The 27,539-nt window shown below is 39.4% G+C and overlaps 2 protein-coding genes and 1 non-coding gene across 3 annotated transcripts; 1 reads left to right on the top strand and 2 right to left on the bottom strand.

Annotated features, from left to right (window-relative positions):
• Positions 1-9,313: 9,313 nt before the first annotated feature.
• Positions 9,314-14,879, bottom strand: LOC104433898 (translation initiation factor eIF-2B subunit gamma). The gene is given in 14 exon segments (XM_039305792.1): positions 9,314-9,776; positions 9,930-10,046; positions 10,238-10,342; positions 10,527-10,619; positions 10,722-10,982; positions 11,072-11,159; positions 11,247-11,296; positions 11,561-11,604; positions 11,702-11,778; positions 11,780-11,937; positions 12,011-12,091; positions 13,486-13,562; positions 13,840-13,939; positions 14,090-14,879. Coding segments are annotated over 14 exon segments (1,392 nt in total). The 5' UTR covers positions 14,156-14,879; the 3' UTR covers positions 9,314-9,701.
• TRNAA-UGC lies at positions 14,356-14,428 on the top strand. Its single transcript has one exon. It is a non-coding gene; the product is annotated as a tRNA-Ala (tRNA).
• A 138-nt stretch (positions 14,880-15,017) lies between the features above and the next one.
• Positions 15,018-24,741, bottom strand: LOC104433899 (stomatal closure-related actin-binding protein 1). The gene is made up of 13 exons (XM_010046792.3): positions 24,528-24,741; positions 23,626-23,926; positions 22,943-23,071; positions 22,194-22,286; positions 21,083-21,223; positions 20,709-20,777; positions 19,502-19,585; positions 19,122-19,299; positions 18,105-18,221; positions 17,928-17,986; positions 16,056-16,190; positions 15,509-15,658; positions 15,018-15,346 (listed from the first exon to the last, which is right to left on the bottom strand). Exons 2-13 carry the CDS (start codon positions 23,902-23,904, stop codon positions 15,299-15,301), a joined length of 1,482 nt encoding a protein of 493 aa, XP_010045094.2. The 5' UTR covers positions 23,905-23,926; positions 24,528-24,741; the 3' UTR covers positions 15,018-15,298.
• Positions 24,742-27,539: the final 2,798 nt, after the last annotated feature.

The following is a 27,539-nucleotide window of genomic DNA, read 5'->3' as shown; positions in this document are numbered from 1 at the left end:
TCTGGAACTTACACCGGAGTACAAGTTCATCATTTTTTTAACGAACCTACCCGTCGTAAAAAACAATAATCTGGAACTTACCCTGTCATAGGTTCCGATATCGGTTCCAGGTTCCAACAGATTCTTTTATTTTTTTTGAAATAGAAAGACCCCTTTTACCGCTACTCAATCCACAATGAGGGCATTTGTGCAAAGGAAAAACATATGCACCAACCGCATCAAACCGCACCACAACTTTTCCGATTTAACTAAAGGAGCCATTTCACGAAATATTCTATGAAGCTTATCGCCGAATGGTTTCTGGTCAGCAAGTTGAGGATTATATTTTAACCATTTAAAACTCGTATTCCTAGCTGGTTCAACTAAAACGAAACTCTCAAGTAATGTTCTAAATAAGATGGATAGAGGTTCAAATGCAAATTGCTTCTACATAGAAAAAAAAAGAAAATCACGTGGAACTTTATTTTTGTCGAACTGATCATGATAATGTGAAGAAAGGATTACCTTGCTAGTGAGATAAAATTCAAGTTCGATTATAGATTAGACATTTAATATTACAAATCTTGCTCCTTAACAATTCTTTGCTCTCTATGCTCTAAGGTTAATCCTAAAATATACAAACTTACTATCGCACGCCTTGTGCTAATCTCACGTATGCTCTTGCTTCCAAACAGATTTGCTTGACCCGGAATAGGGACATCCAACCTCCACAACCAAACACGAGATAAAAGGTAGAAGCATCTGTCTACTTCTTTTTTTAATCAAATTATATGAATTTTAATCAATACAATCAGTATTTAAAGCTGTTAATTTAAAATCACTTTATTTAAGGAAAAAAATTAAAATAATGTATTAATTATTGCGTACACATACGCATTCAAATCGAATTAAGTTGATATTAGGTACTATTACGTATAAGCCTTATTAACTTCCCTTAGTATATATTATGAAACACAATGGGTTCATCTATGTGGTGAAATAATTTTTTCTATCATATACCTTTTATTCAATTACATTAAGGAAAGCCATATTCGAAATTTAAAAAGAAGAAGGAAAGTGACAAATTATCTATTTTTTAACCAAATCGCAACGTAATCTTTTCTAGTTTAATTATTTCATAGCGAAGCTGAGAAGAGTACCGAACGCCCACAAGGAATGCCGTAATTTGTAATTTGATTTGTAAAGCTTAAAGGGACTTACATATTAATCCGGATATTGATTTAATATCCTCGTATAAAATTAACTAATCCAGCTATAAACTAGCAATAATTTACTAAAATTGGGTTGCTTCTCAAACTAATTGAACTTATTTACTCAGTGTATTTTTTTTCCATTGGACTAAATCAGATTTACTTGAAGAAAATCAATTTCACTTTAGCTAGCTCTGGTATATTTATCAATAAAATGAATATTTGGAGTGGGATTGTTCCAATTGCTCTTATTGTTCAAGAAATCATTCACAAATCCTTAATTATCATATTCGGTTCAGATATAAATCAGTTTTTTGTAATCAAAGATGGACGTTGCTTGACTAATATTGTCAGGGGAGTCCGCCCGTGATCTACAATAAATAATCCGATAATTATAATCCACGGAAAAATCAGTAGTAATAAATGGAGAAAGAAGCAGACATTCATCACATGCACTGTGGAGCCAGCAAAAAACAGCCCCTGCTCACGATGTTAACGAAGCAGTCGAAGGTAAATCGATCCAACGGCTATTCTCACGTCACGAGAAACGGTAACCCCTCCGTCTCGTTTTCCGTTATTCCCCCCACGGAAAGATGAAAACCACGAGGGTTGATCCCCGGTCAAAGGACACATATGCCCTTGGCTTACCCATTAATTCTCTACTTGTGTACAATTGCACCGATAAATCATTGATTAGGTGCATGATATCTCTTTAATTCAACCAAAGAGTGACATCCCCTCTGTATCGCAACCAAATCCAAAGAAAATGGGACTTGGCCAATAATATATATCGAAACTCGATATTTGTTCGATCTATAAACATCATTTTTTTCTTTTCTCAATTATATACATCTGGATTGATTCGCTCTTATAAAGCGAAAAAAAAAAAAAAAACACACCTCATGTTTGAATCAATGATAATTTACTTACCTCTTTTTTGGTAAATACCCTTTATAGACTTCAAGCAAAACCTAAAAAGTAAAAGAAAAAAAAATCAAATCGCTCCTTTCTTGTAAATTTATTTTAGTATCTATAGTTTAGGGGAGGTTTGGTTTTTATTGGTTTCAAGTGTTTTTGATAGGTGTGAAAAATTTAGGATTCCGCGTTTGGACGATTCTTCTTTTTACAGAAAACGACACTTTAGTAAATAAAGATGCACTAATAATTGATGTGAAGAAAGCAAAGCCTTTTAAAACAAAAACTCGTGTGTTCGTATTTAATGTTCCTGAAAAGTGGAGATGTTAATTGGTCGTCGTCGAATGTTCTTTAACACGCGATGGCAAATTCGGGGACGGCGATCTCCAAAACGACATCTCCCACCGCGTCTGGGCTTGGTGATGCGTGGGGCCCACCTGCGTTCTGGACCCCACTCACGCACACGTGCAACGCCTTCTGTCCTCCTGCAAGCGCGGACACGTGGCGCCGCCGCCGCCCGCCCGCTCCATCGTTCTGGACGACGACGCTTCCATCCGTGCACCAATGACCAACGCCCACAAGGAAGGGACCGTCTCCCTCACCAAAATCAAAATGAAATTGAAATATAATAAAAAAAAATTAAAAAATCGCCATATATAAAGAAAATGGCGACAGTAGGGAATGAAGGACCAAAAAAAAAAAATCAGAAAAATAATTAAAAATATAATGTCAGCCGTGCCTTCTAGAATAGCCCACATCCATGACTAATGATTTTTGAAGAAAATTGGATACAATTACAATAATTTTATGATTTTTTTACTTATTTGATTAATATGAATGTGATCTATTTTGTCATTTATTAAATGCTTAATGTCACGTAAAATTTCATAAAAAAAAATTTGACCAACCTCAAATCAGACGTTTATGACAAATTTATCTATTGTTAATTCTCGTTAAATTTTATCATCAAATTGATGATTTGGATAACATTTGGTAATTGACATATATATATATATATATATATATATATATATATATATATATATATATATATACTCCATTTATTATAGGTGTACCGGTTTATGATTTTTATAATATTAATTCAATCTAATACTAATTAATTTGTGATAAATTTATCATAAAGATATTAGTTTGGGATTTTTGATGATATGTCGAATTAATATTTTTTTATGATATTAACCCTTCATTATATGTAACGTGTTTGCCAATCACACCACCAATGGAGGCAAAACTTGGGGGTTTTTTCCTTCTGAATAATTTATAGATTCAACGTCAGTTTCATCTAACTCAACCTAAATATATTTGAAAAAGACCATTTAGTTAGGATCGCCACTCAATATATTTATTAATGTATTGCTATAAAATTTCACTTTATATTTAAAAAAAGAATTGAAAAAAGGTAAAAAAGTGCAAAAGGAGAGCGCGGGATAAGTGTACCCTCGTTTGTTCGTACGTTGTTCGTACTCTCGTTTGTTCGTGCCATAATGATAATCGCTCCATCCCCACTCTCGTTTGTTTGTATGTTGTTTCCATATTCATCAGTTGTAGCTCATCCGATTCAATTGGTTTTTATGTTAGCATTATCTTTTGGAAAATAACACCATCTAAAAACCCTAAAATGACACCAATGTCCTAAATCTTTTACAATCAAACCCCTCAAAATTTTTTTTTTTTAATCACAGCAATACAAATTTTTAAAGATTTTGGCAACACAAAAAAAAAAAAGCTAAAAATTATCTAATATGTCGCAAACTCAATTGATAACAAATTTCCTAAACATTGAAATTTTATTGATTTAATTCCCAAACTTCGCACAAAATTTATAAATAGTCATTTTCGGCCAAATTGCATTAAAAATCATTTACGCGGTTGCGTGTCACGAAAGATAATCCATACATATATTAAATTAAATATATAACGCATTAAATTTCACACGCGGTCCTGTGTTTTTCTTTTCTCTCTCTCTTTTCTCCTAAACAATAAAGGGACCCACTGGAAAATGCAGACGCATTTCTTCTCTTCGATCGAGATCTGATTTGTTGCCCCCATCACTTAAGAGCGCAACCTTTTCGCCTTCTCTCTCTCGGTGATACGCTCTTAAATTAGTTCCATGGACCCCACCCTAGCGAATCCACATCCAGTCGAGCATGGAGACACACAGATTGAGGGCAGTGATTTTCGAGGCTGCGGGGAGGGGCTCCATCATGACCGTCGAAAGTGAACCGGCGGGTGGAGGGGCGACGCCACGTGGCCTTGCTTTCCCCTCGTTGCGTAGCCCCAAGTCTGCCCTATCCCATCAACGTGACGAAAGAGAAAAACAGAGGTCAAGGTGCGGACAGAAGAACGGGAAGGTACGATTTTTTTCGGTACTTCCTCGTACATCAAGTATGTATTTTTTTTTTTGCAAGGCCGTAGGCAGCGACAGCCCCATACATTCCAGTAAACATCCCCGCAATTGCGTTGGCCTTAACAAGTCTCTCATCCATTATCACGGCTCCACCGGCAAAGGCATTGATGCTGACTGGATGGTGCATTGAGTTCCGGCTGCCACCTATCGGGAAAGTTAGCGTTCTATCAGTTGCAAATGACTCAATCACTGAAGAAGTAGTGAGACACTATGTTTGTTTGTAGTTTTGACAAATTCATTTATTTTGCAGTTGCAAGTCATATGTCGTAGGTTTTAGTCTCGCAAAGCAACCCATGTGCGGATTCATTTAGTGCGATGGAAGTATGGAATTGCTCAGTTTTGGATGGGGGTTAGTCATCAGATAATGAATATGTAGAAGCTTAATTTTTTCAATGAAAAAACGCGTCATCATTTTTTTTTTTTCCTTAAAAAGAAGAATCGAAGTTGACGGGCTTTAAACTCCACTCCATCTCTCTCCCATCTTCTCCACCAAGTTCTCGTTCGGGAAGCCTAAGTTAAAGTTAGCCATTTTTGGACTTGCAGAGGTTTTCTCTACAAGTAAGTGCAAAAATGGCATCCAAAGTTAGACTACGGTTGAGGAGGGACTCCAACTCCAGACATTTAAGAGAGCATTCCCACGGCGTTTGGAGCTTGAGATACGCAAGGGAAGAAAAACAGGGGAGAGAAACAGGGGCAGAGGGGTGTGCCTTCAATTTCGTCGCTGCCCGCCGTCAAAATGACAAAGCCATTGGTTGTGCTCCTGCTTGTTTGCTCCTTTTTCATGAGTAGCTGCCTCGGAGGCACCTGGAAGAAGACGCACGTGGAGATCCAGAACGGTTTGCCGGTCAGAACCACTCTCACCGTCCACTGCAAATCGAAGGATGACGATCTGGGAACCCATCAAGTGAAGGACAGCTGGGAGTTCTCCTTAGACCCAGCCTCCTTGATAGAACCTTATTCTTTTGCGGCTTTTCGTGGCCCGGACGGTTTGAACGCTTTGACATATATGTGCAGTCAAGAGACGAGGCCCGATGCAACGAGAACGCCATGTGTGCCCAGTGGCGGAATGCCGCCAAAGGCCATCGGACGCGCCCCCACGCGCAGCCGGACGAACCTACGTCTTCGGCACGTGCAACGCACGCGCTGATACGAAGATGCAGGCACGTGCGTGGAGCTGACGCACGCACGTGCGACGCACGTGCGCGGGGGCCGTCGATGGCGTGTGCCGCACGTGCTGGGTCGGTCTATCTGACCCGACACAACCAGCCCGTCCGGTTCGACCCGCCGCCCGTTAACTCCGACGTTGACCGTTGAACGTTGACTTTGATTGTTGACCGTTGACCCGAAGAAAAAAAATATGTTTCTTTTTCAATTATGTCTATGTGGGTGATAAGTAATCCATTTTTTATTCTGCATTTGTTGCATGAATCATGGAAAATTATGTATTTTCCCTTATGTTCATTATGAATTATAAGTGATCCATTTTTAGTTCTGCATTTGTTGCAGGAACTATGATACGTTATGACCACTCGCCGCGGTGGCTCCGCTGGTAGGCTCCATGACTTCCACGCTGGAGGTCGTTTGAAGCCCCTGCAACGCAAGTTGCAAGGAGGCAGGCGAATCATTGGCGACATACCCGGGGTACGTGGATGGTGGTTTCCTACGTGCCTCCCCAGGATTTACTTACGCAGCTGTCGGCTATGAGGGGTTCCCTGGATCACAAAAAATATATATATATATGATGCGTTATGCACGGATACCTGCAATTCCGAGAATGGACGATGGAAGTGCAAGACTTAAAAGGCTGATGACAGAGTTAGCTAGTTACCGGTGGCATGATGGTGATTTAGTATCACATGTGGTTAGGGTCAATCAGATGATACATGAAATCATCTAGAATGGTTATCTTATGCCGGATTTTGAGAAGGTGCCGGCCTTAATGAACACTCTTCCACCTGAATGGCAAGCAGTGTTAGATCGCCTATGGGAGGTCAACGTGGTCCCGGGTTATAGGAGGCTAGTAGTAGCTTTTGTAAGAGAGTACTACATGATTGAGTTAACCAAAACATCAATCCTTAGATTGAGCGCCACATGGCGCAGAGTAAATGCGTCTTGGAGGCAACATGAAAGCTCTCCAAAAGTTTTTTCATGGTTGACAAATGTGCCTTCAGATTTCTTAGATATTTTGACTAATAGATTAGAATGGACATTCCCTATTTATTTCTTAGATTAGTTTGAGATGCTTTTTGGGTGTGAATATCTCTTTCTATGTTGATGTTTTCTTCTGTATATATTACTTAGTGTAGTGAATAGTTGTATTATGTGAAAGCATTATCATTCTATTGGATGTCAAATGTTATTTGCTTTTTGTCATTGTTGGCTGCTGTGGGTAGTTCATAGAAGTTTTTGTAACTTCATAAAATTTATTTTGCATAAGACAATTATATTAATAATAATTTTAAGTTAGGATTTTTGGAGGATGATTGGAAATATAGTGACATTTTAATTCTGAAACCTTACTTGAAATTGTTCATTGATATGATGAGTCTGTGCAAAGTAAATGCATAAATGATAGGCATTAATTATTCGTGTATACATGTCTGATGTGTTCAGATCGATGATTTCAACAACCAAGAACGTAATTGCTGATATGAACGGCAACAATTGTGAAATATTAAATATGAAGATTCAATATATGCTGGAAAAGCAAGAAGCACTAGAAGCTCTTGACCATGTTATGGAAGATCTTAAGAATGCCGTGCGCCACCTTGAGCTAGTAGAGGACTACCTAACGGCATTTGAGCCGAAAATAGATATTTGCAATGCTAGTTGTAGCTCAAAAAGGGCTTTGAGCTATAAGCGCAAGCGTATTGATTCGTTCAATATGTGTGAATGCAAAGGATCAAGTCATTATTGCAAGAAATCAAGAGTTAACCAATATAAGAGAGGAAAACGTCCTCAAGTGAAGAAAATGTCAAGGGTGAGGTGTTACAATTGTGACAAGAAAGGTCACTATGCTCGCAACTGTTGTGAGCCAAAAAAGGTAAACACCTCTTGTACATTTGAGAACTTTGCTTATGTGTCAAACCTTAAATTGGGCCTAAAGTTGGCACCACCCAACCTGGCCCAATTTGCATGCTTGGATAACCTTAACTTGGGCCAAGCCTGACACGTTACAATTTTGCGCTACGGTTGGCTCGGTGGGCCTTATGATGGCCGAGGTTGACCCGATATCAACGTCAAATGGGCCTTAAGGTGGGCCAAGATATGGCTCTTATCGGCCCAAGTCTTTGGGCTAAATTGGGCACAACCCAGTGGTCCTTATGATGGGCCCGGTTGGGCCAATATGAATCTTAAATGGGCCTTAACTTGGGCATGGCCTAACTTAATTATTTGGGCCTGTTGAGCTCTATTATGGGCCTCTTATGGCCCATTTTTTGGGCCTTGAGTTGTGCTTAGCCCAGCCCATTTTTTTGGAAAATACAATCGGGGCCATTTTTGGCCAAACGTTAGACTCGAATTTGGGCCTGGCGCGTTCAGCTGTTCGGACCACAGAACGTCTTGGGGTTAGGCTTTCCCAGCTTCTATGGGCTGGAAACCCAAATAGGGCCTAGGTCGCCCATTAAATCCGTGTTACCCAATGTTTTTACCAAGAGTCGAAAGACCCACCCATGGGCTTAAAAAAAGGCATTTCCTGACCGTGGCTAGTGCAAAAGATCGCTCATATCGAAGCATGAATCTTGAAAAGCAAGTGTTAATCAACTAGAGGCTTGGGCGGCATTTCATTACATACATACTCGCTAACCTCTCATCAACAATATATACATTTATATACAGTGATCAGCATCACTCAGGCTACAGAATCTTTCTTTTGTTTCCTTTAAAGATGGGACGAGCGTTGTGCTACTTTTAAAGCAAGCACGGTATATTCATATTCTGCGGTCGCACCATCACGTGATGTCAGAGAGGGCGAGGCCCGACGATTTTGATCCAGAAAGCAGCGAGATTCCTTAATGGCTCTATCGGTCGGAATCCTACTTTCAGATTCTCTGGGAAGAAGCACGAGAGACTGTCTTATCACCCCTTCTCATCCAATCCTAACCTTCGAACCGCATCTCTCCAGCTGCAAAAGCATTTAAAAAGGAGAAAAGACATGCCACAGCAATAATAGTTCCCGTAAAAAACTGTGTGGGTGCTTTTTGTTAGTGGTGAGTGTAGTGGCAGGCACAAACAATTACTCCCCAAATCAAAAGCCTAGATCATCTTATCCGGGGATTCCCCTCAAAATGTCTTAACCATATAGAGCAATCACAAGGCAGACTGAACGAAAACCTTCAGATTTGGGACTTTGAATAGCAGGGAAAAATCGGGGTCGTTCCCCATACAATGAATACTGGCTCATTGACCCTGCAAGAGTAGGACCGATAAGCACCGGCCATTCTCTCATTGATTGCCACTTACCATATGCCCCACAGTTTGAAAACTGGATAGAGGACAGAGGAACAACAGTAAGTCAAGATCCAGAAAATAAAGAGATGACTTGAAGAAGATGAATCAACAAGGCACGAAAGCAAGCCCCACTTATATTGACACTGTTGAGAATGTTCATAAAGTATTGCAAACTCGTATGAGATACAGTAATTCTAGGTAAATTAACACTTTGTCTGCACAGTTCGTACACCAAATGATGTGAAAGAATGCAAGTAGCAATTAAATTACCGGATCATAGATAACACTCATCAAGAGTATCATATCACTTGGTAAATCAAGGTAAACCAGCTTCCAAAAAGGCAGATGACAGAAATTGCCAACAATTGCACATGAGAAACTTTTCACAGTTGCCTTACAAACAGATTATCTTTGATAGTCAGAAATTTTGACAAAACTGATCTTACTCTATTTTGATATTCTCTAATCAACGGAATTTTTCTGCAAAATTCAGTAGCACCACATTGGAAACTTCAATGAATTAATACAGGCGAAACAAACGAGCACGAGAATAGACCCAAAACATGGGCATTTTCATCCCCACTGACAACCCTCTCTATATTGACTGCAACCACAGCAGTCAACACGAAATCTTCCCTCCTGTGGATCATGGAAAACCCAGATACCTCAGTTAAGTACCTCAATACTAATTGCTCTCTTCCTAGATGATAAGTAACCATCTACTCATTTCTCCTTCTTAGCCAAGGACTCTCCTTATACTCACCGCCTGCAATAACAACAAAGCCTGCTCCAACCTGGAATCAAATGCAATGTATTGACGAGTTAATTTCAGCCTACCACAGGACTACATGGTTATTAAAGGACATGCAGGCTTCAGTTTGCACATGTGAGTGGCCCATGTGCATGCACGTGCGCATGTGTCAGAGAGAGCAAGAGAGAGAGAGAACCTGGCAATCTTTCAAAACAACACGTTCTTGAAGCTGTACGTTACTGCAAACTACAGACCCTTGTATCGAGCAACCATCTCCAATCGTAACATGGTTCATGACAATAGAATTAACAATCTGCATAGAGGAGAATAGGGAGAAGCAGAGGAAATTGTCTCAAAAACAATATTTCCCAAGAACTTCGTATATTTTGGGCAGATTTCAAATGAAGATAGAAAATAAGTTATAGAAAGATGGAAGACATTATTTCGGCCTTTTCTTAATCATTTCCTTAGCTTGATCTTACAATTCAAGTAAAATTACAATACCTTGACATTGGAACCTATCCGGCAGTGACGGCCTATAACAGATCGCTTTACGCTACATTTATCCCCCATTTGAGATCCTTCCCCAAGCATACAATGTGGTCCCACCTATCACAATAAAACCACTTTACAACACTCATACAGGAACTTGTAATATACATGAAACAATAGGTTTTTCAGCCAAAAATAGGCATCTCATAATCACCCTTGACCTATTAAAGGAAGTAGTAAAGTTCTATTTACATGGGCGATGCCAATAGGATGAATACGTTGAATTAAATTAACAACTCACAGTAGTTTTAGATCCCAACTCCGCTGAAGGATGGATAATATTGTTATGAGCAGAGAAAGAATAGCCTGACAGATGATTTACCTCTCCAATGACCTGAGACAATTTAAAATTTCGACTCAACAAGATGAAGTACATGATATTTCAAGTTGAAATTGGATAGGCAGAAAAAAAAGGAATAAAAAAAAAGACACTCACATCTCGATTGATGTCGCTAAATGCTTGGATGGAGTTCAAGCGGGCACAATACTTGCTTTTGCTGGCAATATATACACAACATTTATGCGTTCTTCGAGAAGAGGCAGAACCATATGAACCTAACTCATGGAGTTCATGGAAATTTGGCCTCGATGAATTAGACAGAATTTGTGACAGCAATACTTGGTTGTTCTGGGAAGCAACCTTTTCATTTGCATTCTCTTCGGGTTGCGGTGCACCATTAAATAATATTTCGGATTTCTAAGGTTCAGATAGGAAATGAATCAACTCTGGCCATATGAAATTATCAACCACTGATAACAATTCATCTAGGGACTTCAGAAACTAACCAGCTGGCTCCGCACGAGATAAGGCAATAAATCCTCCTTTAGGCTTTGAAATGTATCCTTCTGATCTAGAATCTCTTGCAGCACAGTCCTGGGAGGAAAAAAGAACCCAGGGAAGTTGAGGGAAAGGTGTCCACTTATTCAGACTCGCAAATTAAGAGGCAATAGATTATCCAACCTTTTGAAGGCATATAAATGAGCATCAATGAGATCAGCACGGATTTCCATCTGCATTAGAGAGAAGGATGACTAGTTGATGCCAATACTCCAAAGACATTAGGAATGTGATCTCGTTAGTTCTCATGCATAAATGCACCATGCTACAGTGGATGCTTAAGGCAGTGCAGAACCAGGGTAGACTGCTCTTTCCTCTTTCACAACATAATGAAGACATGCATGAGGGTATCACTGTCACCATATCAAGCAACAGGTTTCTAGGCATTATGCCACTAACCAGATTAACCATAGAAAAGTTCAAGAAACATTGACTACCTCCCCTACTGCACGAAGTATACTCTTCTGAATACGAAGACGTTCTCAAGTTCAGCACCTGCAATTAGCAAAAGAGGCTACCCTATGAAGTTTCTAAGTATGTAAGCAAATGTCTCCGCTATATCTCTAATTTGTTGTTACATTAAATAAATGCTGAACCTGTGGCAATGTATAATAGAACTGCTTTGAGCGGTCCAAGCCTATGAGGTGTAACGTCCCGCTTTCTTGGTTTTGTCCTTTACCCCAGAGGATCCTGAATCTGCAGGACCACTTACAGGAGCAGAGCAAAGCATTGCAGTTACCACAGCATTGTGTCGTCTATGTGCAGCTGCCACAGCTCCAGGAGGCACATCAGAAACAAGATCACCACTCACGACCTGCAGAAACATTTGCAACAGAATTGATTATTTATGTTGCATATGAGAATTTTAAACAGGTAACATGCTTTACCAAGATGTCTTTTGCAGTCAGATGATGTGCAATGGCTCGAAGGGCTCCAGCTGTCCCGATGTCCTCAGGTACGGCAGCGACCTGTAGTCAAATAGTATTCCCTAACTCTTTCATGAAGAAGATTATCACAAAGAATTGGTTTACTTGAAGCATAACTTAGATTAGAAAAGGGGAGCATAACAGGATTGCGTTATTGGCATGACACCAGCCGTCACAACTAATAGTATGTTGTCCGAGTGGCTGGATTCCACAAAACCACATTTATATAACTTGTCCTGCTAGAAGGCCTGAAGTAGACCAAATAATCAAAAGATCATGCTATTGCACAGTAATGTACCACAAGCTGCAAGATATTAATTGCTAAAATTAATTGAAGGGCAAAACCTGAAGTACATAAGACAGTTGCATTCTTCCAATTCCTAAACAAAATACTTTCCAAACTGAATGGTATAAGCCAGACATGCAAATTATAAAGAGAAATAAATAGGGATTTTAATCTAAATGGTTGAACTCTTCAAATCTGGGGATTTCTAAGTAATTTTAGACTGCCAGCTTGAGTCTGCATCATCAAACAGAACAATACTGGCACAAATCAATTCTCAGAACTTAACATTGTCAGTGCATCATAACTAGCTACGCTACTCTACTTTCAGTGGCCCCATCCTAGATGGAGTGCCATCAGCCAAATATATATCACTAGAACAGAGAAAATGAAGCAAAAACCTCAAAAGGGACAGCTATTAACTTCAAGAGTAAAATCAAGGAAAGTCAAAATCAGATGATCACAAGGCCATGCAGAAGTTTTCCCAGACTTTTAGAATGATTTGGTCTCGATTAGAGTTTCCACTCCCTTTCACCAGAAAAATGTTTTCAGAAAAAGTTTGTGCAGTAAATAACAGTACTCAGCTTAATCAGAGTGTAAATCATCAAGACACAAAATAACCAAGGATTATAATGCCCAGCTTTCAGGAAGAATTAGGAAACATAAAGCTGTTTTCAAGGACTCGAAATTGGAGATTGAAATTTCAATGGAAAATCTTGCAACTTTGAAATGCTCCAGAATCCATGTACTGTAACTTAAAACGGACTGGAAGCGGCCTATTTTCAGTTACTATCATGTGAGCGCAGTGTAAAAGCATTCGCAAAATTTTTCCAATATCTACAGTCCAATCTCCATGCATCAGACATACTTGAGGATTTTGCAAAGAGAGAATGATTCCAATATATCAAGATGCTTCAGGAACCTCTTTAACCTCCAAAAAACAGCATCAGCACTTAAACATTCTTTATGAAAAATGTCCAACTATGTCAATTAAATTAAGCTTTACATATCATAACATTGCGTCTCTTCTTCTGAAAGCTGTTTCAATGTTATTTCTCTCCTCCCCAGCTCAAATTGGCTAGTAATAAATAAAGGACAACTACCATGATTAGAACCACCCAATGCCATACTGCAGTGAACCACAGTCCCATACCTCAACATGCAGACGGTCCACATAAGCGCCCGATATCCAGCCTCCAACAAGGAAAGCCGCATCTTCTCCTCGACAACCTAAAACCACAACACGCACACAAGCTAGCATCGGTACCAGAAACAATCATGAAGTCCACATCACAGAAGGAACAAACTCATACACTTATACTTGAGTTAGATCATCTACTGCAATCCAATTACCCTTAGGAAGCACTGCACAAAAATCTGGCACAGCAAAATCAAAGCTAGTTTTTCTCTTTCCGAAAGAAGCACCAAAAAGCGCTCGCGAATGCGGACCACAACATGCTGGCAACCCCGATTAGGTCAAAGAAAGAGAACGAGCGGGAGACAGAACTCACGACGATGAGATCCTTGAGGTTACTTTGCTCCAGGAGCTCCAAGACGTAGGAGAGGACCGGGCGGTTGGCCACCGGAAGCAGCGCCTTCGGCACCTCCTGCAACGAATACGAACCGAGATGATGATTAAAAAAAAAAAAAAAAAACACGAAGAAGGATGAGAAAAACCTTCGAGAATCGTTCTCGAAGTAGAACGCATCGGTTCCTCGGAGAAAATCTCCGAACCGCGGGAAGGTGGAGGGAGCGACCTTAGAGACGAGAGGGACGAGTTTCTTCGAGAAGCCGCCGGCCAACACCACCACTTGGAAATCCATCGGCGGCGGCGGCGAATCGCAGGGCTCCGTCGGTCCGCTGATGCGGGCGAGAGAGAGAGAGAAAGGCTTTGAATTGAAGTGAATGATCCTTCTGCTCTTTTTCTCACTCTTTTTCCTTTTGATTTTGGAGCGTGAGGGAGAAAGACAGGTCTATTGTTTAGAATCAATATTATTATCTTGTTGGGGAAAGTAGAGCAGCTGGGGATGTAGCTCAAATGGTAGAGCGCTCGCTTTGCATGCGAGAGGTACAGGGTTCGATCCCCTGCATCTCCAAAAGCTTCACCTTTTCCTCGGATTTTGCTTCCTTTTTGTTACGTGCTTATGGGCATTATCCGATCGCCAATAGCAATCACTTTCGATCTCACTCGACAGAAGATCCATATAATTAGTTCCCGAGATGATGATTTCTGCCAATCTTTCTCGGGGTCATTGATGATGGTCCTCTCTTCAAGTTGCTCTCGATGCTAGCGATTCTTGTTTTAGCTAGTTCCCTCCCGGGGCCACGAATGACGGAGCACAATCCTATCGCATCGAAGCTATGATTCTCTTTCTTCTTAGTTTTGGTCTTGTCGTCGTCAGTATCGAAAAACTGCCTAGGAATCCATGGATATTGTGAAGTTGCTGTCCGTACTTGTCATCGGATCGTGTACTTCCAACTTGCTTTCCTTTAGACTAAAGGATATGCATATTGTGAAGTTTGCAACTTCGCTATTTGCACCTAAATTCTGTACTTTCGCCGATATACCTATGCGTCCAAAGTTTTCACATCCAGGCCCTGTCCTTAAATTGCTACAGTTTTTCGCTTCATCCGATCTTATCTATATCGATGTAATCACTTTCAACATATTGCACAGAAAAGGTCTGGCATGAGCTGGATATGGTCACCCAAAGCCTGAAATAGTCTCATAGGGGGGACAAATGCTCCACCATGTGCAATCAGATTCGTTACAAAGATTCCAAACGGCAGAAAAACAGGATACAGGAAAGTGGAATTAGAACCACCCAAAACGATGACAAACAATGGGGAAAGGAACACGATCCCACAAGACATACGGTGATCGAAAGCTCGTCAACTTATAATACAGTAGACAAAGCAAAGGGCAATGTAATTACACTCTACAAAAAGGTAAAGATTTGATCAGATTATCGGGTACCTATAGGTGCTCTGTCATCTGGTCCAGCGAGCATGATCTGGCAAGGGCAATTTGAAGAGTTACAGAAGAAATCAGGAAAAGAAGTAAGAAATAAATCAAGCGGTGTGGACTGGACAGCAGAAAACAGCATCATGGTCAAAGGCGTTGTGTTGCATGCATGTACAAGAAGAGCAGCTAGAAAAAGTTAGCAAGGACTTACATTACAGTCATAAGCAAATCTTCTGGCAAGCATTATGGCAGCATTCCTTTCTCTTTCCGATTCAAATGCTAATATAAAGGACACTCCTTGCTTAGCTTGCCAAAACAATGCCTGAGCTGCAGCATTGCCACCACCTCTAACCCCGCACAGCTAAAGAGACAGCGAAGGACATTATAAGTGGCGCCCAAGACACATGGGTTTTAAAAGAGAGAAGAGAAAACTAGCATGGCGTGGGGGGAGTAACATGTAACTGAACAAGCCACCAGATATATACTTTCAAAGAAATGCCACCGACAAAAAGATATGATTAGAGTAAGAATTTAGAAAGTTGTCAATCATAACATTCTTAAAAGTCAATAAATACGGCTGTTGAGTGCAACCGCAGCGAATCTCATAAGGCTGTACCTTTCCAAAGCCACAGTGAACATGTGGAAAAGCAACAGTCCCTCAAAGTAAGTGTCAGAATTTCAAGCTGATAATAACTCCTTGGACCACACAAGAATAATTACTGCAAAACAAAGAATAACTAGCCACACTGTTTTGATACCTGCATTGAGCTCGAATAATATTCTTTAGCTACGGTTGTCTTTTCTTTAGAAAGCTTCATTCTCATTCTCCCAATGTGAAGAACGTGAATAGATTCTAATGGATGTTCCACACCATTGGTCTGAGCAACCACCACCTGCAAATCAACAGCCACAAGGACCAACAGAGATGTCAATGGATGAGAATTTTACATGGGCACTGGTAGGCCTTTTCTGTGTACCTTCCCTAAATATATCTAGTTGAAGCTTCCAGACCAAAAATCAATTCGTTTCCATTTTCACATGACAAATTACTCTTCACATATGAAGACAAAACTAAACACAAACATCTGAACACAGCAAAAAGAAGAGAAAAAAGCTTAGTTAGAGTGATAAGGCTCGGAGATTTCAGATAAGTTGGAATTTTCAAACAAATAAATGTGAAAACTTCACATAGAAAAATAAAAAGTCATAAAAATTATTTATCCCGCATAAGATACAGGTTGTGGGGAGGGTACAGAGTACACCTCTAAATCGTAGAACCTAACCTGTACTCACAGGCATACCATACAAACTCTAACACCCACTTTCAAACCTATCCGATCAGGTCAATTTGGCAGGTTCCATAGGTTCTCGTGCACACCTCTAGTACTTAGGCAATGGCCTTCTGGGCTGGATCACAACTAATGTATCACTTCACAAGCCTCCTTCAACTAAATGTAGGATTTGAGATGTTACAAGCTTTTCACTTATAGCACTAGCATCACTTTGCATGCTCGATGAAACCCAGAACAAGACTAGGTGCCCGTACAGATTGAGAAGGCAGCTCTCACGTGTTGCTTTTTGTCATGAGTAGGTTCAAGAAATGATTCATGTGATGTAGAATTTTAACCTGCACGACCTTTAAACTATGTTTGGATAGGTTTTTTGGAGTAGGTGAGGAAATTTAAGGCGAAGAAAAATGGAAGCTTTGAAAAGAAAGGTGAGGGAATGGTTTCTTTGAGTGTTGTTTGGGAAGGGCAGAAAGTGAGGGTGAAGAAGATGTGACAAAAGTTGATCATGTGTTATTTAAAAATAAAGGAAAAGTACGAAAGAGAGAAAATAATGAGACACAACAACGAAAGCATTTTTTCACCCTTTCATATACTAGGGGATTTCACTTGGAAAAGAAAATGTTCCATACTAATGGATTCGGGTCCATAACCTACCGAAACAGAATTTGTAACTTGCCATCCTCTTGCCTAGCAGGCAAAGATTTACCTCTGTGGAAAGGATGATTCATTTGTATCAACTTAAGGGATTCCTTGGTTTGAGCCGAAGAAGCAATGTCACTTGATCATTATCAAACTGACTATAATGTCCAGATGAAAGAAAAGGCTCGGGCAGTTCGGGAATTTTGTTGAAAAGGCAAGGGTGAATTCGGAAAATGAGTTTTTAGCACACCGCTTTTCTAAGTTTTCTTCACAGTTGTTGAGAAAACACTTGCGGTGGGCCTAGAAGATTTTAAAGGCATTGAATTTCTACACCTGGTATTTCCATAGCCATTCCAATCAGACGAGTTTTCAAATCCTCAACCCAAATCTTTCCTTAGCTATTCGTCAACCCACTTTTCAATGCATCCAAACTCAGTTTTAGTTCCTATAATGACCTAACTTAATCTAAAGAGGCCAACCCCATCAGAAGAAGAAGAAGAGAAAGAGAAAAAAAAAACTTAAGTAGTGATCTTTTGGAGGAAAACTTTATTATACATCACTTGACAAGCCCTCTCACATAAGATGTGGAACTTAGCATGTAACAAGTATATTTGTCCAAGCTATGAATGCTTTCGCACGTTTCAGATTCCATTAGTTTGTAAACTTTGTTCAAAAGCAGTGTATAGGATAAGCACGGGATACCTTAAATTGTGTGTCATGTTTCCGCACAAGTGCCTCAACATAACTGCCCAAACCAGCGGCTGCATGGAAAAACCAAACAATGCAGAATGAACACAGGTGGCATAAAGCAATAAAGAAGCTGAAACCAAAACAGTGTCCTATATAGTAGGAAAGAAATAGAGAGAAGCCTAATCAGACCTGGGTCAATCGGACCAGTGGTTGTCAAGGCAATGCATTGGTCATCAAAAACAACATCAACTTGCAGTAGTCGCCCCACATCAAAGGGCTCTGGAGCATAGATAGGTTTGGTAGCTCCTAAAATAGTACCAAGTAGTGACACCAAATTCAAATAATGCTACCCAAAAGAAATGTTCTCTGAAAGGATAAGTAACATGGTTCCAGCGTACAGAGTCATCAGGATACATTCAACATAATCAAGGAACCGCAAAGAAACTTTTTTTTTTGCTTAAGACATCCATGATCATTACCTTTGACATAAGATGGAGCATATGTTGCACAAAATGTAATTATGTGGGAAAGCATCTAAATAGCACATGACATACAAGGTTAAAAAAATTAGGATCGACCATGTATCTCAAAGAAAATGCAGGTAAGTCTCCCTCTTCTCCATGCCATTTTAATTTCTTCTCACAACTCAGACAACAGAAGGGAAAAACACCATTAAGAAGTTATTCAATTCCATGACCATTACAATAAGAGATAGGGTCTCAACGTTTTGAAGTTTCACTATAACCAACCACATTGCATACATGTTATGTTTGACACCTAGAAAAGGATATTTGCAAAATTGATCATGTCCCACTACAAAAAGTAGTCCATGAGGAGGTGTTTCTTAAAGTTCACATCAAAATAGCCATTAGAGTCATTAAGCTGAAGCAAAGAGCTTGGGATAAACTTAACTACATGAACAAGCTGGCCACATGCTTTAGTCCTCTGCCTTATGAAGATGAGTTTCCAGTAAACCAGAGATAAAGCAAAATGACTATAATACCAGTTCAGGAAAAGGCAAGCGAATTTAGACTTTTACACAATAAATTCCTGCTACGTAAGCTAAAAACCATTAAGCATCAGCAGTAGCATTTCATATAGCAGTTTTTGAGTTCATGCTACAATTGAATCTCATGATATATGCATGTCAGAATGCAGGCATGCCTCCCTATATGCATGTCAGCCTAAAGATATACAGACATATACCTGATATAAGTTCCTTTCTGCCACCTTCACATGACATCCGGTGCCACTGAATTGTACATTCAGATAGTCCTGGAGCGCTGTCAGAGCATGGCACAATCTGCAGATAGGAACCCAGTGCTTCGGCTCCTTCTAACTCATATAGAAGCAAGCTCATCTCTCCCTTTCTCATCACTGAAAGCTGGATGAAGAGAGAAAGCAAAAGGAATAAAGGAAAAGGTAATTGATTACTTTACAAAAACAAGTTTACATTTCTATGGTGGCTCTACCCACGGGATAAATGTTTTATAAGTAAATTCCCACTGAATTTGGAAGTTGAGGAAAGAAGGAATTGTGATCGTTTCACATCAGATCTGCAAGAATAAGGTAAACATTGAAGGAACCTCTTTTTGAAGCTCAAGTGAACGCTTGGACTTCTCTGCAAGTTGATTCCTCAAAGCGTGCAACTCATATTCCATGTCCATGACCTATGTCACGAGATACATTCAATCACCATAAACATAAGGAAAAAAAAGAAGAAAAAGTAACTAAGAATAACTGAATCTGTAAAATACACCCAATCAAAGCAAAAGCAAGATCTCATCTTATATCATAAACAATCTAGTTGCGACTTGACAATCCTTGAAACTTTTCACATGTTTGTATATTAAACAGCAGGTATTTCCTTTGTACTTTTATGAAGAAATGAAGCATGCTCTCCTCCATATATTTGATATAATTGCATGGAGTGGCTCCACTTTTAATATTTTAGCTGCAGCTGCCACACTCTGGAAATTATAATGGGTTTAAATCTTTGACCTCTTAAGCACACGTATCTGGTTAATTTTCCTTTTTGGTCCCAGCTTGGCTATGTGATTACTATTAAAGAAATCTTGTCTTCTTCTCTCCTCAGAAATATAACTTATATTGCTTAACAGGTGACAATTGACCAGAAAGTTCAGATTGGAATTTTGCGTAAAGTTATAAGACTAAATTGGCAAAATTAAAACGTTTAGAATTAAATTCACATCCATACAACAGGTTTACGACTTATTGGGTAATTTTTGTATTTTTTACCCTTACTATCCAGGGAAAGTTATTCTTTATATATCACGACAACAAAAAACGTATCTTGAGGCAATTTATAGCTGTTGAGCTTGGGATACAGCCACTTTTCTTTTTGTTCTGGCTTGCTTATCACTCCCGATATTCCCCTTATCATGCATCAACTTAGTTTTGTTCTTACTTTTCCTTTTTTACTCTTAACTTTTTTTACTCTAACTTTGACTATTAAACACAGTGGTAAAATGGAAAATTCACTTAGAGAAATTTCCTCCTCACGATTGCACACTACCACCCAAGTTACCCATTCCTCTGGAACTCGTATAGGGTCATGAATCGTGAGTATTTGCATCTAAGGACCACCAAAACTGAAACAAACCTACTTTGCCGCAGCTGTAGCATGAATCTCTTAAATTGCAGAAACTACTAAAAAAGGGAGTAGGTATCTTGCCCACATGCATCAAGGAAAATAAATTATTTTTTTTTTAAGATGCTTATCAAGGCAACAAATGGGTGCAGTTCGAAAGGGCATCAAGCGGGCACATTTACCTTACTTCGCTGATGCAGCATAATGATCCGCCTGGCCTCTTGAACCTCTTTCATTAATCCTTCCAAGTCCTAAAAGATTGGAAAGAGTTTTGTTATCCGTTGTCAAAGGCTAACTTCGAACTGTTTAAAAAAGTGAGATATGCAATTAACAGCAGATTCCAAATGCCACTGGCCATTGTATCGTAATTCAAATTTCCAAGATACAAGCAACAAAATGCTCAACTTTGGGTAATCATGCAAAAAATATCATGGTGCCCAAAGAATTTTTAAAAGAATGGTAAGTCATCATCAGAAAACCAAACTAGACAAGAGATCAATTCCAACAGTACTGCTATCAGAGAACATGAAGACAGCAGGGCCTCCGTAACTCATACTTGTTTCCCTGATGCTCGAGATGTACGTTCATGCTCCTGAAGGGCCTCTTCTACCCTTCGAACAGCAGCTTTGGCACTCTCAATTTCAGCACGAGCAAAAGCCCTTTCTTCATCAACAAGTTTTTTGGCATCCTCCGAAGCCTAACATGGAAGCAACCGGTCAATAGCAGAAGGGAATTTGTGCAAAGTAAGTCCTATTCAAACAGATAATTTCCTTCTCGTCAATTTTGAGCTGCTGTCCACTTTTACAAAGAGTTCTTACACAACCAAGCAGCTTCTACTTAAAGCAATTTCATTACTCTGAGACTTGACGGTTCTAAATACACTGGGCCAAGTTCATGCAGTTCCCAGAAAATTAAGGGGGTAAAAGCAATTATGTCAAAAATGGATCTCCCATAGTTATTTGCTCATATTAAAACATGCTTGTCGTCAATTTCTTGCAGGGTATACTTATAGCAGTGTAGCACAAAACCTATACCCCAAGAAAAAAAAGCCCTTGTTTAGTATCATTTTTTAAGGAAATCTCATTTTGACAAACCCAATCCACCCTTTTGTCCTGCAAAATCAAACGATGCGATATAGCCTGTAGCCCCTATTACAACAAGATGCACAATGCACTGGCTAGAAAAGTCCCCTCAATTTGGTACTTTATACATCAAGCCTAAATATAAACCCTGTCAACGAAAAAAACATGTCTTGAACTTTCATTTAATACCCGTCACTCCTCTAAATATATACTCCATGTCTCATTAGACAATTTTAAATCAGCAATTTTCCATCACTTGTCATTTTGCCCTCAAACAGTTAAAACTGCAGTCAACCTCTACTACTACTGGGTACCATTATATGTAGCTAACTACATGATGGTATCATTCCAACATTCAAGCCAATGGCCCCTGAAAACTCTCAGATTGAGTGTTCATATTTTACCAGAGGTTGTTTATAATGTCTAAAGGATTCATAAAACAGAATTTGACTGGAAAATGTGTAACAGAGAGCCTGATATCTACAAAGAGAGCATCATGTGAAAACTCAAAAGCAAGTAGGATCCATCAACACTCGTTGACAGATGATACATAGATTGACAAACTTCCATCAGAAAGAAGTGCACCTGCTTGAGGAAATTTGCTAATTTTTTTACTTCAGCCTTCTCCTGGATTAACTCTCCTTCTCTTTGAGTCAACTGAGCAGCCAAAGACTCCACCTACAAGAAGCCAACTCCAATTACCTTTTTGGCATTGCAGCACCCACTTTATTAAAAATATTATACTGTGCTTTCCAAAATTACAATGGATTTAGTCATTCCTGCAGCTAACATATCCAACAAACAAAATCTACTGCTACAAAGGAAATTACAAGAAATGCACTCAAGAGCTAAAAAAGAAAAAAAATTACCAAGCAACTCAACGGTGTGCATTCTTTCCTGGTTAAACAAGGATACAATTATTAAAATACTCAACTATATTCTACAATTTTAATTTCCACCTGTACTTATATTTCTCTGTCATAATGGTGAGCTAATTGTGACCTGCTAGACTCAGAGAAGAGGCCGCATGGGAGCCTAAAACCACTCATGCAGAAAACTAAAAAAGTTGGTGCTACATCATATAGCCTGCAAAGTCTGATGAACTGTGTGCTTAATAAGTTCATGGGAGTCAACAAGTCAACTTCATATTGCTTTCTTGTTTCCAAGAAATGCATATATTTACAAAAGAAGAATGTTGGAGGATCATGCCATTAAAAGAGGGGAGGGAGGGAGGGAGGGGGAATGCAAAGGACATAGACAGAGACCTTACATATACAAGAGTGACTGTTTCAAAAGGAGAAAATGTAATATCAGGAACGGGCATGAATACTGACCATGGCAATTGCTTCTTCGACATCATCCTTGCTTCTACCTGTCACCCATCCTCGCAAGGATTCCAATCCATCTCTAAGCTTCTTCAAAAGAACATGTTTCTCCAAGGAAGCAGCCTCCCTGAGTCGAGCCTATTTACATGGATTCACTAATGACTTTGTTAGCATTAAAGGGCAAAGAAGAGCCCTGGTGAAGAATATTTGACGTCCAAGTTATATATTCACTGCATGACCGAAAGGTGAAAGTAATTGTTAACATCATATCTACTCTATTCAGCTACTTCCATCACCATACGAGCAGTGAAACAACCTGCTCATATCACCTCATTTGTGTAGGTACACCAAATCAAACAATTTCACAGAAAGTAACAAGCAAGATTTCCCTTTGTTTCCATAAGAAAGAAACGGCATGTTGCATTAACAGCACTATGGAGGGACGGTTACCACATGCACTGCTGATGAAAATCTGTAATCTCTATAAGCATTACTTGCAAAGAGAAATGTGTACATTTTAGTTTCAATTTAAGAACATAAGCAAGGATTGTATGAAAGCGAAAATCATTGTTTCAATGTAGAGTATATTGCACATTATTCTGGAAATGGATTGTAATATATCCTAAATTCATCAGTTTGAAGTACAATGGCAAACAAAAGGCGAAAATACTAAATCTGCTAAATCTACCTACCTCGTCAGATATTTTAGCTGCAGCAGCCAGCCCTTTCTCAAATTTACTAGCAAGATCACGCACTGACAGACGCTTTTGCTGTTCTAACAACTGAGCAGTCTCACGCGCAACGACTTCTTTCAGGGACAGAATATTCGCATCATCTCTTGCATCTATGATCTGATTGTTGGCTCCAATCTTATACTTTGGAAACCGAGTAGATGCAAATATCACGTCAGCAGACACAGCAGGGACCGGTCTTTGGATTGCGGTGCCAAATTCACGAGTTATCCTCGTCATGGTGGGGGGCAGATCAACCCGTCTGAAACAATAAGTAAGCTTCTAATATAAGGAAGCCAAAGAAATTGCTGAAAAGAAAAGGGCTTCTCAACCTACAAAGCAATGTGGGACAGGGGACACCAAACCTACTCAATTTCATTAGGTGAACAACAGCAAGCATTATGCAATTAACGACCCCAATACACAGTACGACTAGCAGAAAGAGGCCCAGTTGCCAAAACGGAGCTACCATTCCGTGCATTCTTCGAATTACTCACCAAAAGAAAAGCATTCCCACTAATATTAGCTGCAATGCCAATCGGTGCTGAAGCCAAAGCTTACCATATCCCAAAAATTCATAATAAAAAATAAAAAATAAATAAAAACTGAATATTTTCGTTTTCGAAGGTTTATTGTGGCTTAGTTTCCATATCCATGTACACCGAGCTTCCAATTCCCAAAATGGGAAAGATGGTTATTAACCATAACAGTTGAACGACGGAGATCAAGAACAAAATGCCGTGAGCCTAGCACGGCAATCGAACTCAAGTCTCGAACAGAGAACAAACAGACGAAGTCGAATCCAATGCTCGTTACAGTAACATCGAGAAGCAAGAGCCGAGAACAGGAGGTGTCGGACTTACAAATCTCGCGGGAACGAGCGAGTAACGAGCCGGGCTTGGACGTCGGGATGCTCGGATCAGGAGCGAATCGCCTCGAGCTCGACGATCCGGGAGCGGAATCGCATTGCGACGGCGAGTCGAGAGAGAAATCGGGAGAGGAACCAAGGGACGAACTGAGCAGGCGGGTGTTGTACGGAGTAGTTGCTCTGTTTCACTGCTTGCTTTTCGAAAAGGAAAATGATATGGGAGTAAAAAAAAAAAAAAAAGAAAAAAAAACCGCGTCCTATGTTTTAATGGAATTTTCGGACATAAAAATATATTGCGCCGCGGGCATTTTTAACGGTCAGGCCGGAATCTTGACCAATCCAGCGATGACAACGGGTTAATTGCATTTCGTCCCCCCGTATTTCCAGGATTTGTCGCGATCGACCTCGTAATCTAGTTCTATCTCGGCCAACTCCTGGAAATTTTTTTCTATGGGGGCAGGTTTGTTAGCATTTGCACAGAAGCGAAATTAGTAATATATTCAAAATTTTTAAAATTATGAAAAAGCATGTAAGAATCTACCATCAACTCTTCCGGAAAAAGTCAGAGTGCACTGACAGCAAAATTTAGATTAAGCAAAAAAAAAAAAAAATAGCAAAAACAAATCCAAATTGGGCTTGTGTTTCAATTCTAAATCCTAGCTCGATGGGCTTCAGCGTGTGACATTGCGTGGTGTAGTTTAGGGCTTATTTGTTAAGTAGTCAAATAGTGTGCAATTATATTGTTTTGTTCCTCGTAATAAAAAAATAACAGAAATCTATTTGATAACTTTTTTATTATCGAGAATGAATTTGTTCTTGGAAATAAATTTGGAATATAATCAAAAAGTAAAAAAAGAAAAACACTTTTTATTTCCGGAATAACTATAGAATCAAGTCCATTTTTTCTTTTTTTTTCCTCTTTTATTTTCTTTTTTTCCTCTTCTTCTTCCCCTTCTTCTTCGGCCGATCACAGACCTAGCCTTGCCAATGACCTCATCAGAGCATCACCAGCCCTTGACAAACCCAAACCTCCCTCGCTATTAGGTGAGCTTGGCCTCGCCCAGATCTAGCAAGGCCAAGCTCGCCTAGTTGCCAACAAGGCTCACTAGGCCATCACAAGGTCAACCTCGCCAAGGCTCACCCAAATCTAGTGAGGCTTAGCCTTGCCTTTAGCTTGGCTGGGCAAGGCCAAGGCAAGACCAAGCCTCACTCAATTGCCGGGAGGCTCGCCTTGCACGGGGCCAGCAATACTCCAACGAGATCGTTGACCAAAGAGCAAGAAGGAGAAAACAAAAAGAAAAAAAAAAGAAGAAGAATATAATAAAATTATTTAAAAAGTTAAAAGAAATTCTAAATTATAAAAGAATTTGTGATCTTACCAAATGCATCTCTATATCGATAATATAAATTTTGAACACTTACCAAATACCTTTAAATACTCAAAAACTCGTTTAAGGAACAAAATAAATAAATAAATAAATCATTTCTAAGTAGAAATTGTTTATGAAAGGAGAATGGTGACTAAAAAGGCTCTTAATAGCTAGTTTAATTCTCATTTCTCCTATGCAAGTTTGGATTAAATCAATTTTATTCCTATTTGAATTTGGAGTTATTAAAAGAAAATGCATGTGACTTTTGAATGCCTTCCATAAGAGAAATAGTATATGTTAATCATTTCAATCTTATCAGTGGCTCCAAATTAGAACATCTTATATAAAGTGACCGTGAGTTTCCTCACGTAGGTATTAGATATTAAACTCTGGGCAAAATTTGAGCCAAAAATCAATTTGTAGCGAATTGACTAGACAATTTAAATTATGGGGGTTAACTTAGACAGCTCCACGGAGGAGGCAATGTGCAATTTTCACCAATACAATGAACAATTTTTGATGATAATTCTTTTGCTATTCTACAATTCGATGTCCATGAACGAGGAAAGAAGCGAGCTTGATCGATTGTACCATTGCACCAGCATATTGGAACCTGGAGCGTATTTGTTTATATACATTAAAGATTCAATTACTAAAACTAATTCGGCCAAGTAAATTTGGAGGAAGAGTAGTTCAAAACAATAGAATTAGGAAAATAATGGGGGGAACAATCGTAATAGAGGAGGACAATAGCAACCTCGACAGAGGTCGTCATTCCCTGATTAAAAGACCTAGAGCTAAATAGATTGGAGGACCTCTCACTCGACCTGCAATGGCTTCTCATGTGCATGATAGTGAGAGTGGGGGAGAGACTCCACGAGGGCTTCTCATTTATTTGGAAAAATACTAAAAGCATGCCTCATTTTTTAAATTGTATAATAAAAACATAACTCTATTTCAAAATTATAAATTTGATACTGTTAGATCTAAATAGGTCATTAAAAGGCTAATGGGAGAAGAAATAAGCAAGAAATCCGTCCGGGAGTGAGAGACTTCGCAATATCACCTTTCATATTCCCACTCACCCAAAAAGAAAAGCTTGGGTGGGAATTAAGAGGCATATCGGTAATAAAGGTAAATCTCATGTCAATACTTTAATACTAGCCACTGTCCCTATGAAAGTATAATAGCTATCTACACCTGAGATGAAGTAGGGTGGCTTCAAAACCACTACAGAATGAGCTAAGCTTAGGCTCAAGTCTTTCAACCAACTACTCATTTTGGAAAAACACCAATGCCTCGTATTTTAAATTATATACGAAAAACATAACTCTATTTGAAATTATAAGTTTGATGCCTTTTGCTTAACTAACTGGAACGAAATGATCAAAATGCCCTCTCTTGTTTAAAAGCTCCTAGCCTCGCATCAGTCAAAACACCCGAGCTCTCGACCGGCACCCCCTTTACTGTCGCCCACGACCTTCACATACCGCACCCATCACCATAGCAGCTGCATTGCTTTCTATCTCCTCCAACCAGGGCCAAGTCAGTCTCTATCTCTCTCCCTTTCTTAGCAACTTCTCTCTCTCTCTCTCTTCCCTTTGCAGTCTCTTCCTTTCTCAAAGGTCGTGACGGCC

The sequence above is a fragment of the Eucalyptus grandis genome, chromosome 2, assembly GCF_016545825.1.
Source record: "Eucalyptus grandis isolate ANBG69807.140 chromosome 2, ASM1654582v1, whole genome shotgun sequence".
NCBI lineage: Eukaryota > Viridiplantae > Streptophyta > Magnoliopsida > Myrtales > Myrtaceae > Eucalyptus > Eucalyptus grandis.
Note: the sequence above shows the minus strand (reverse complement) of the source record. Positions and strands in the feature narration are given on the sequence as shown.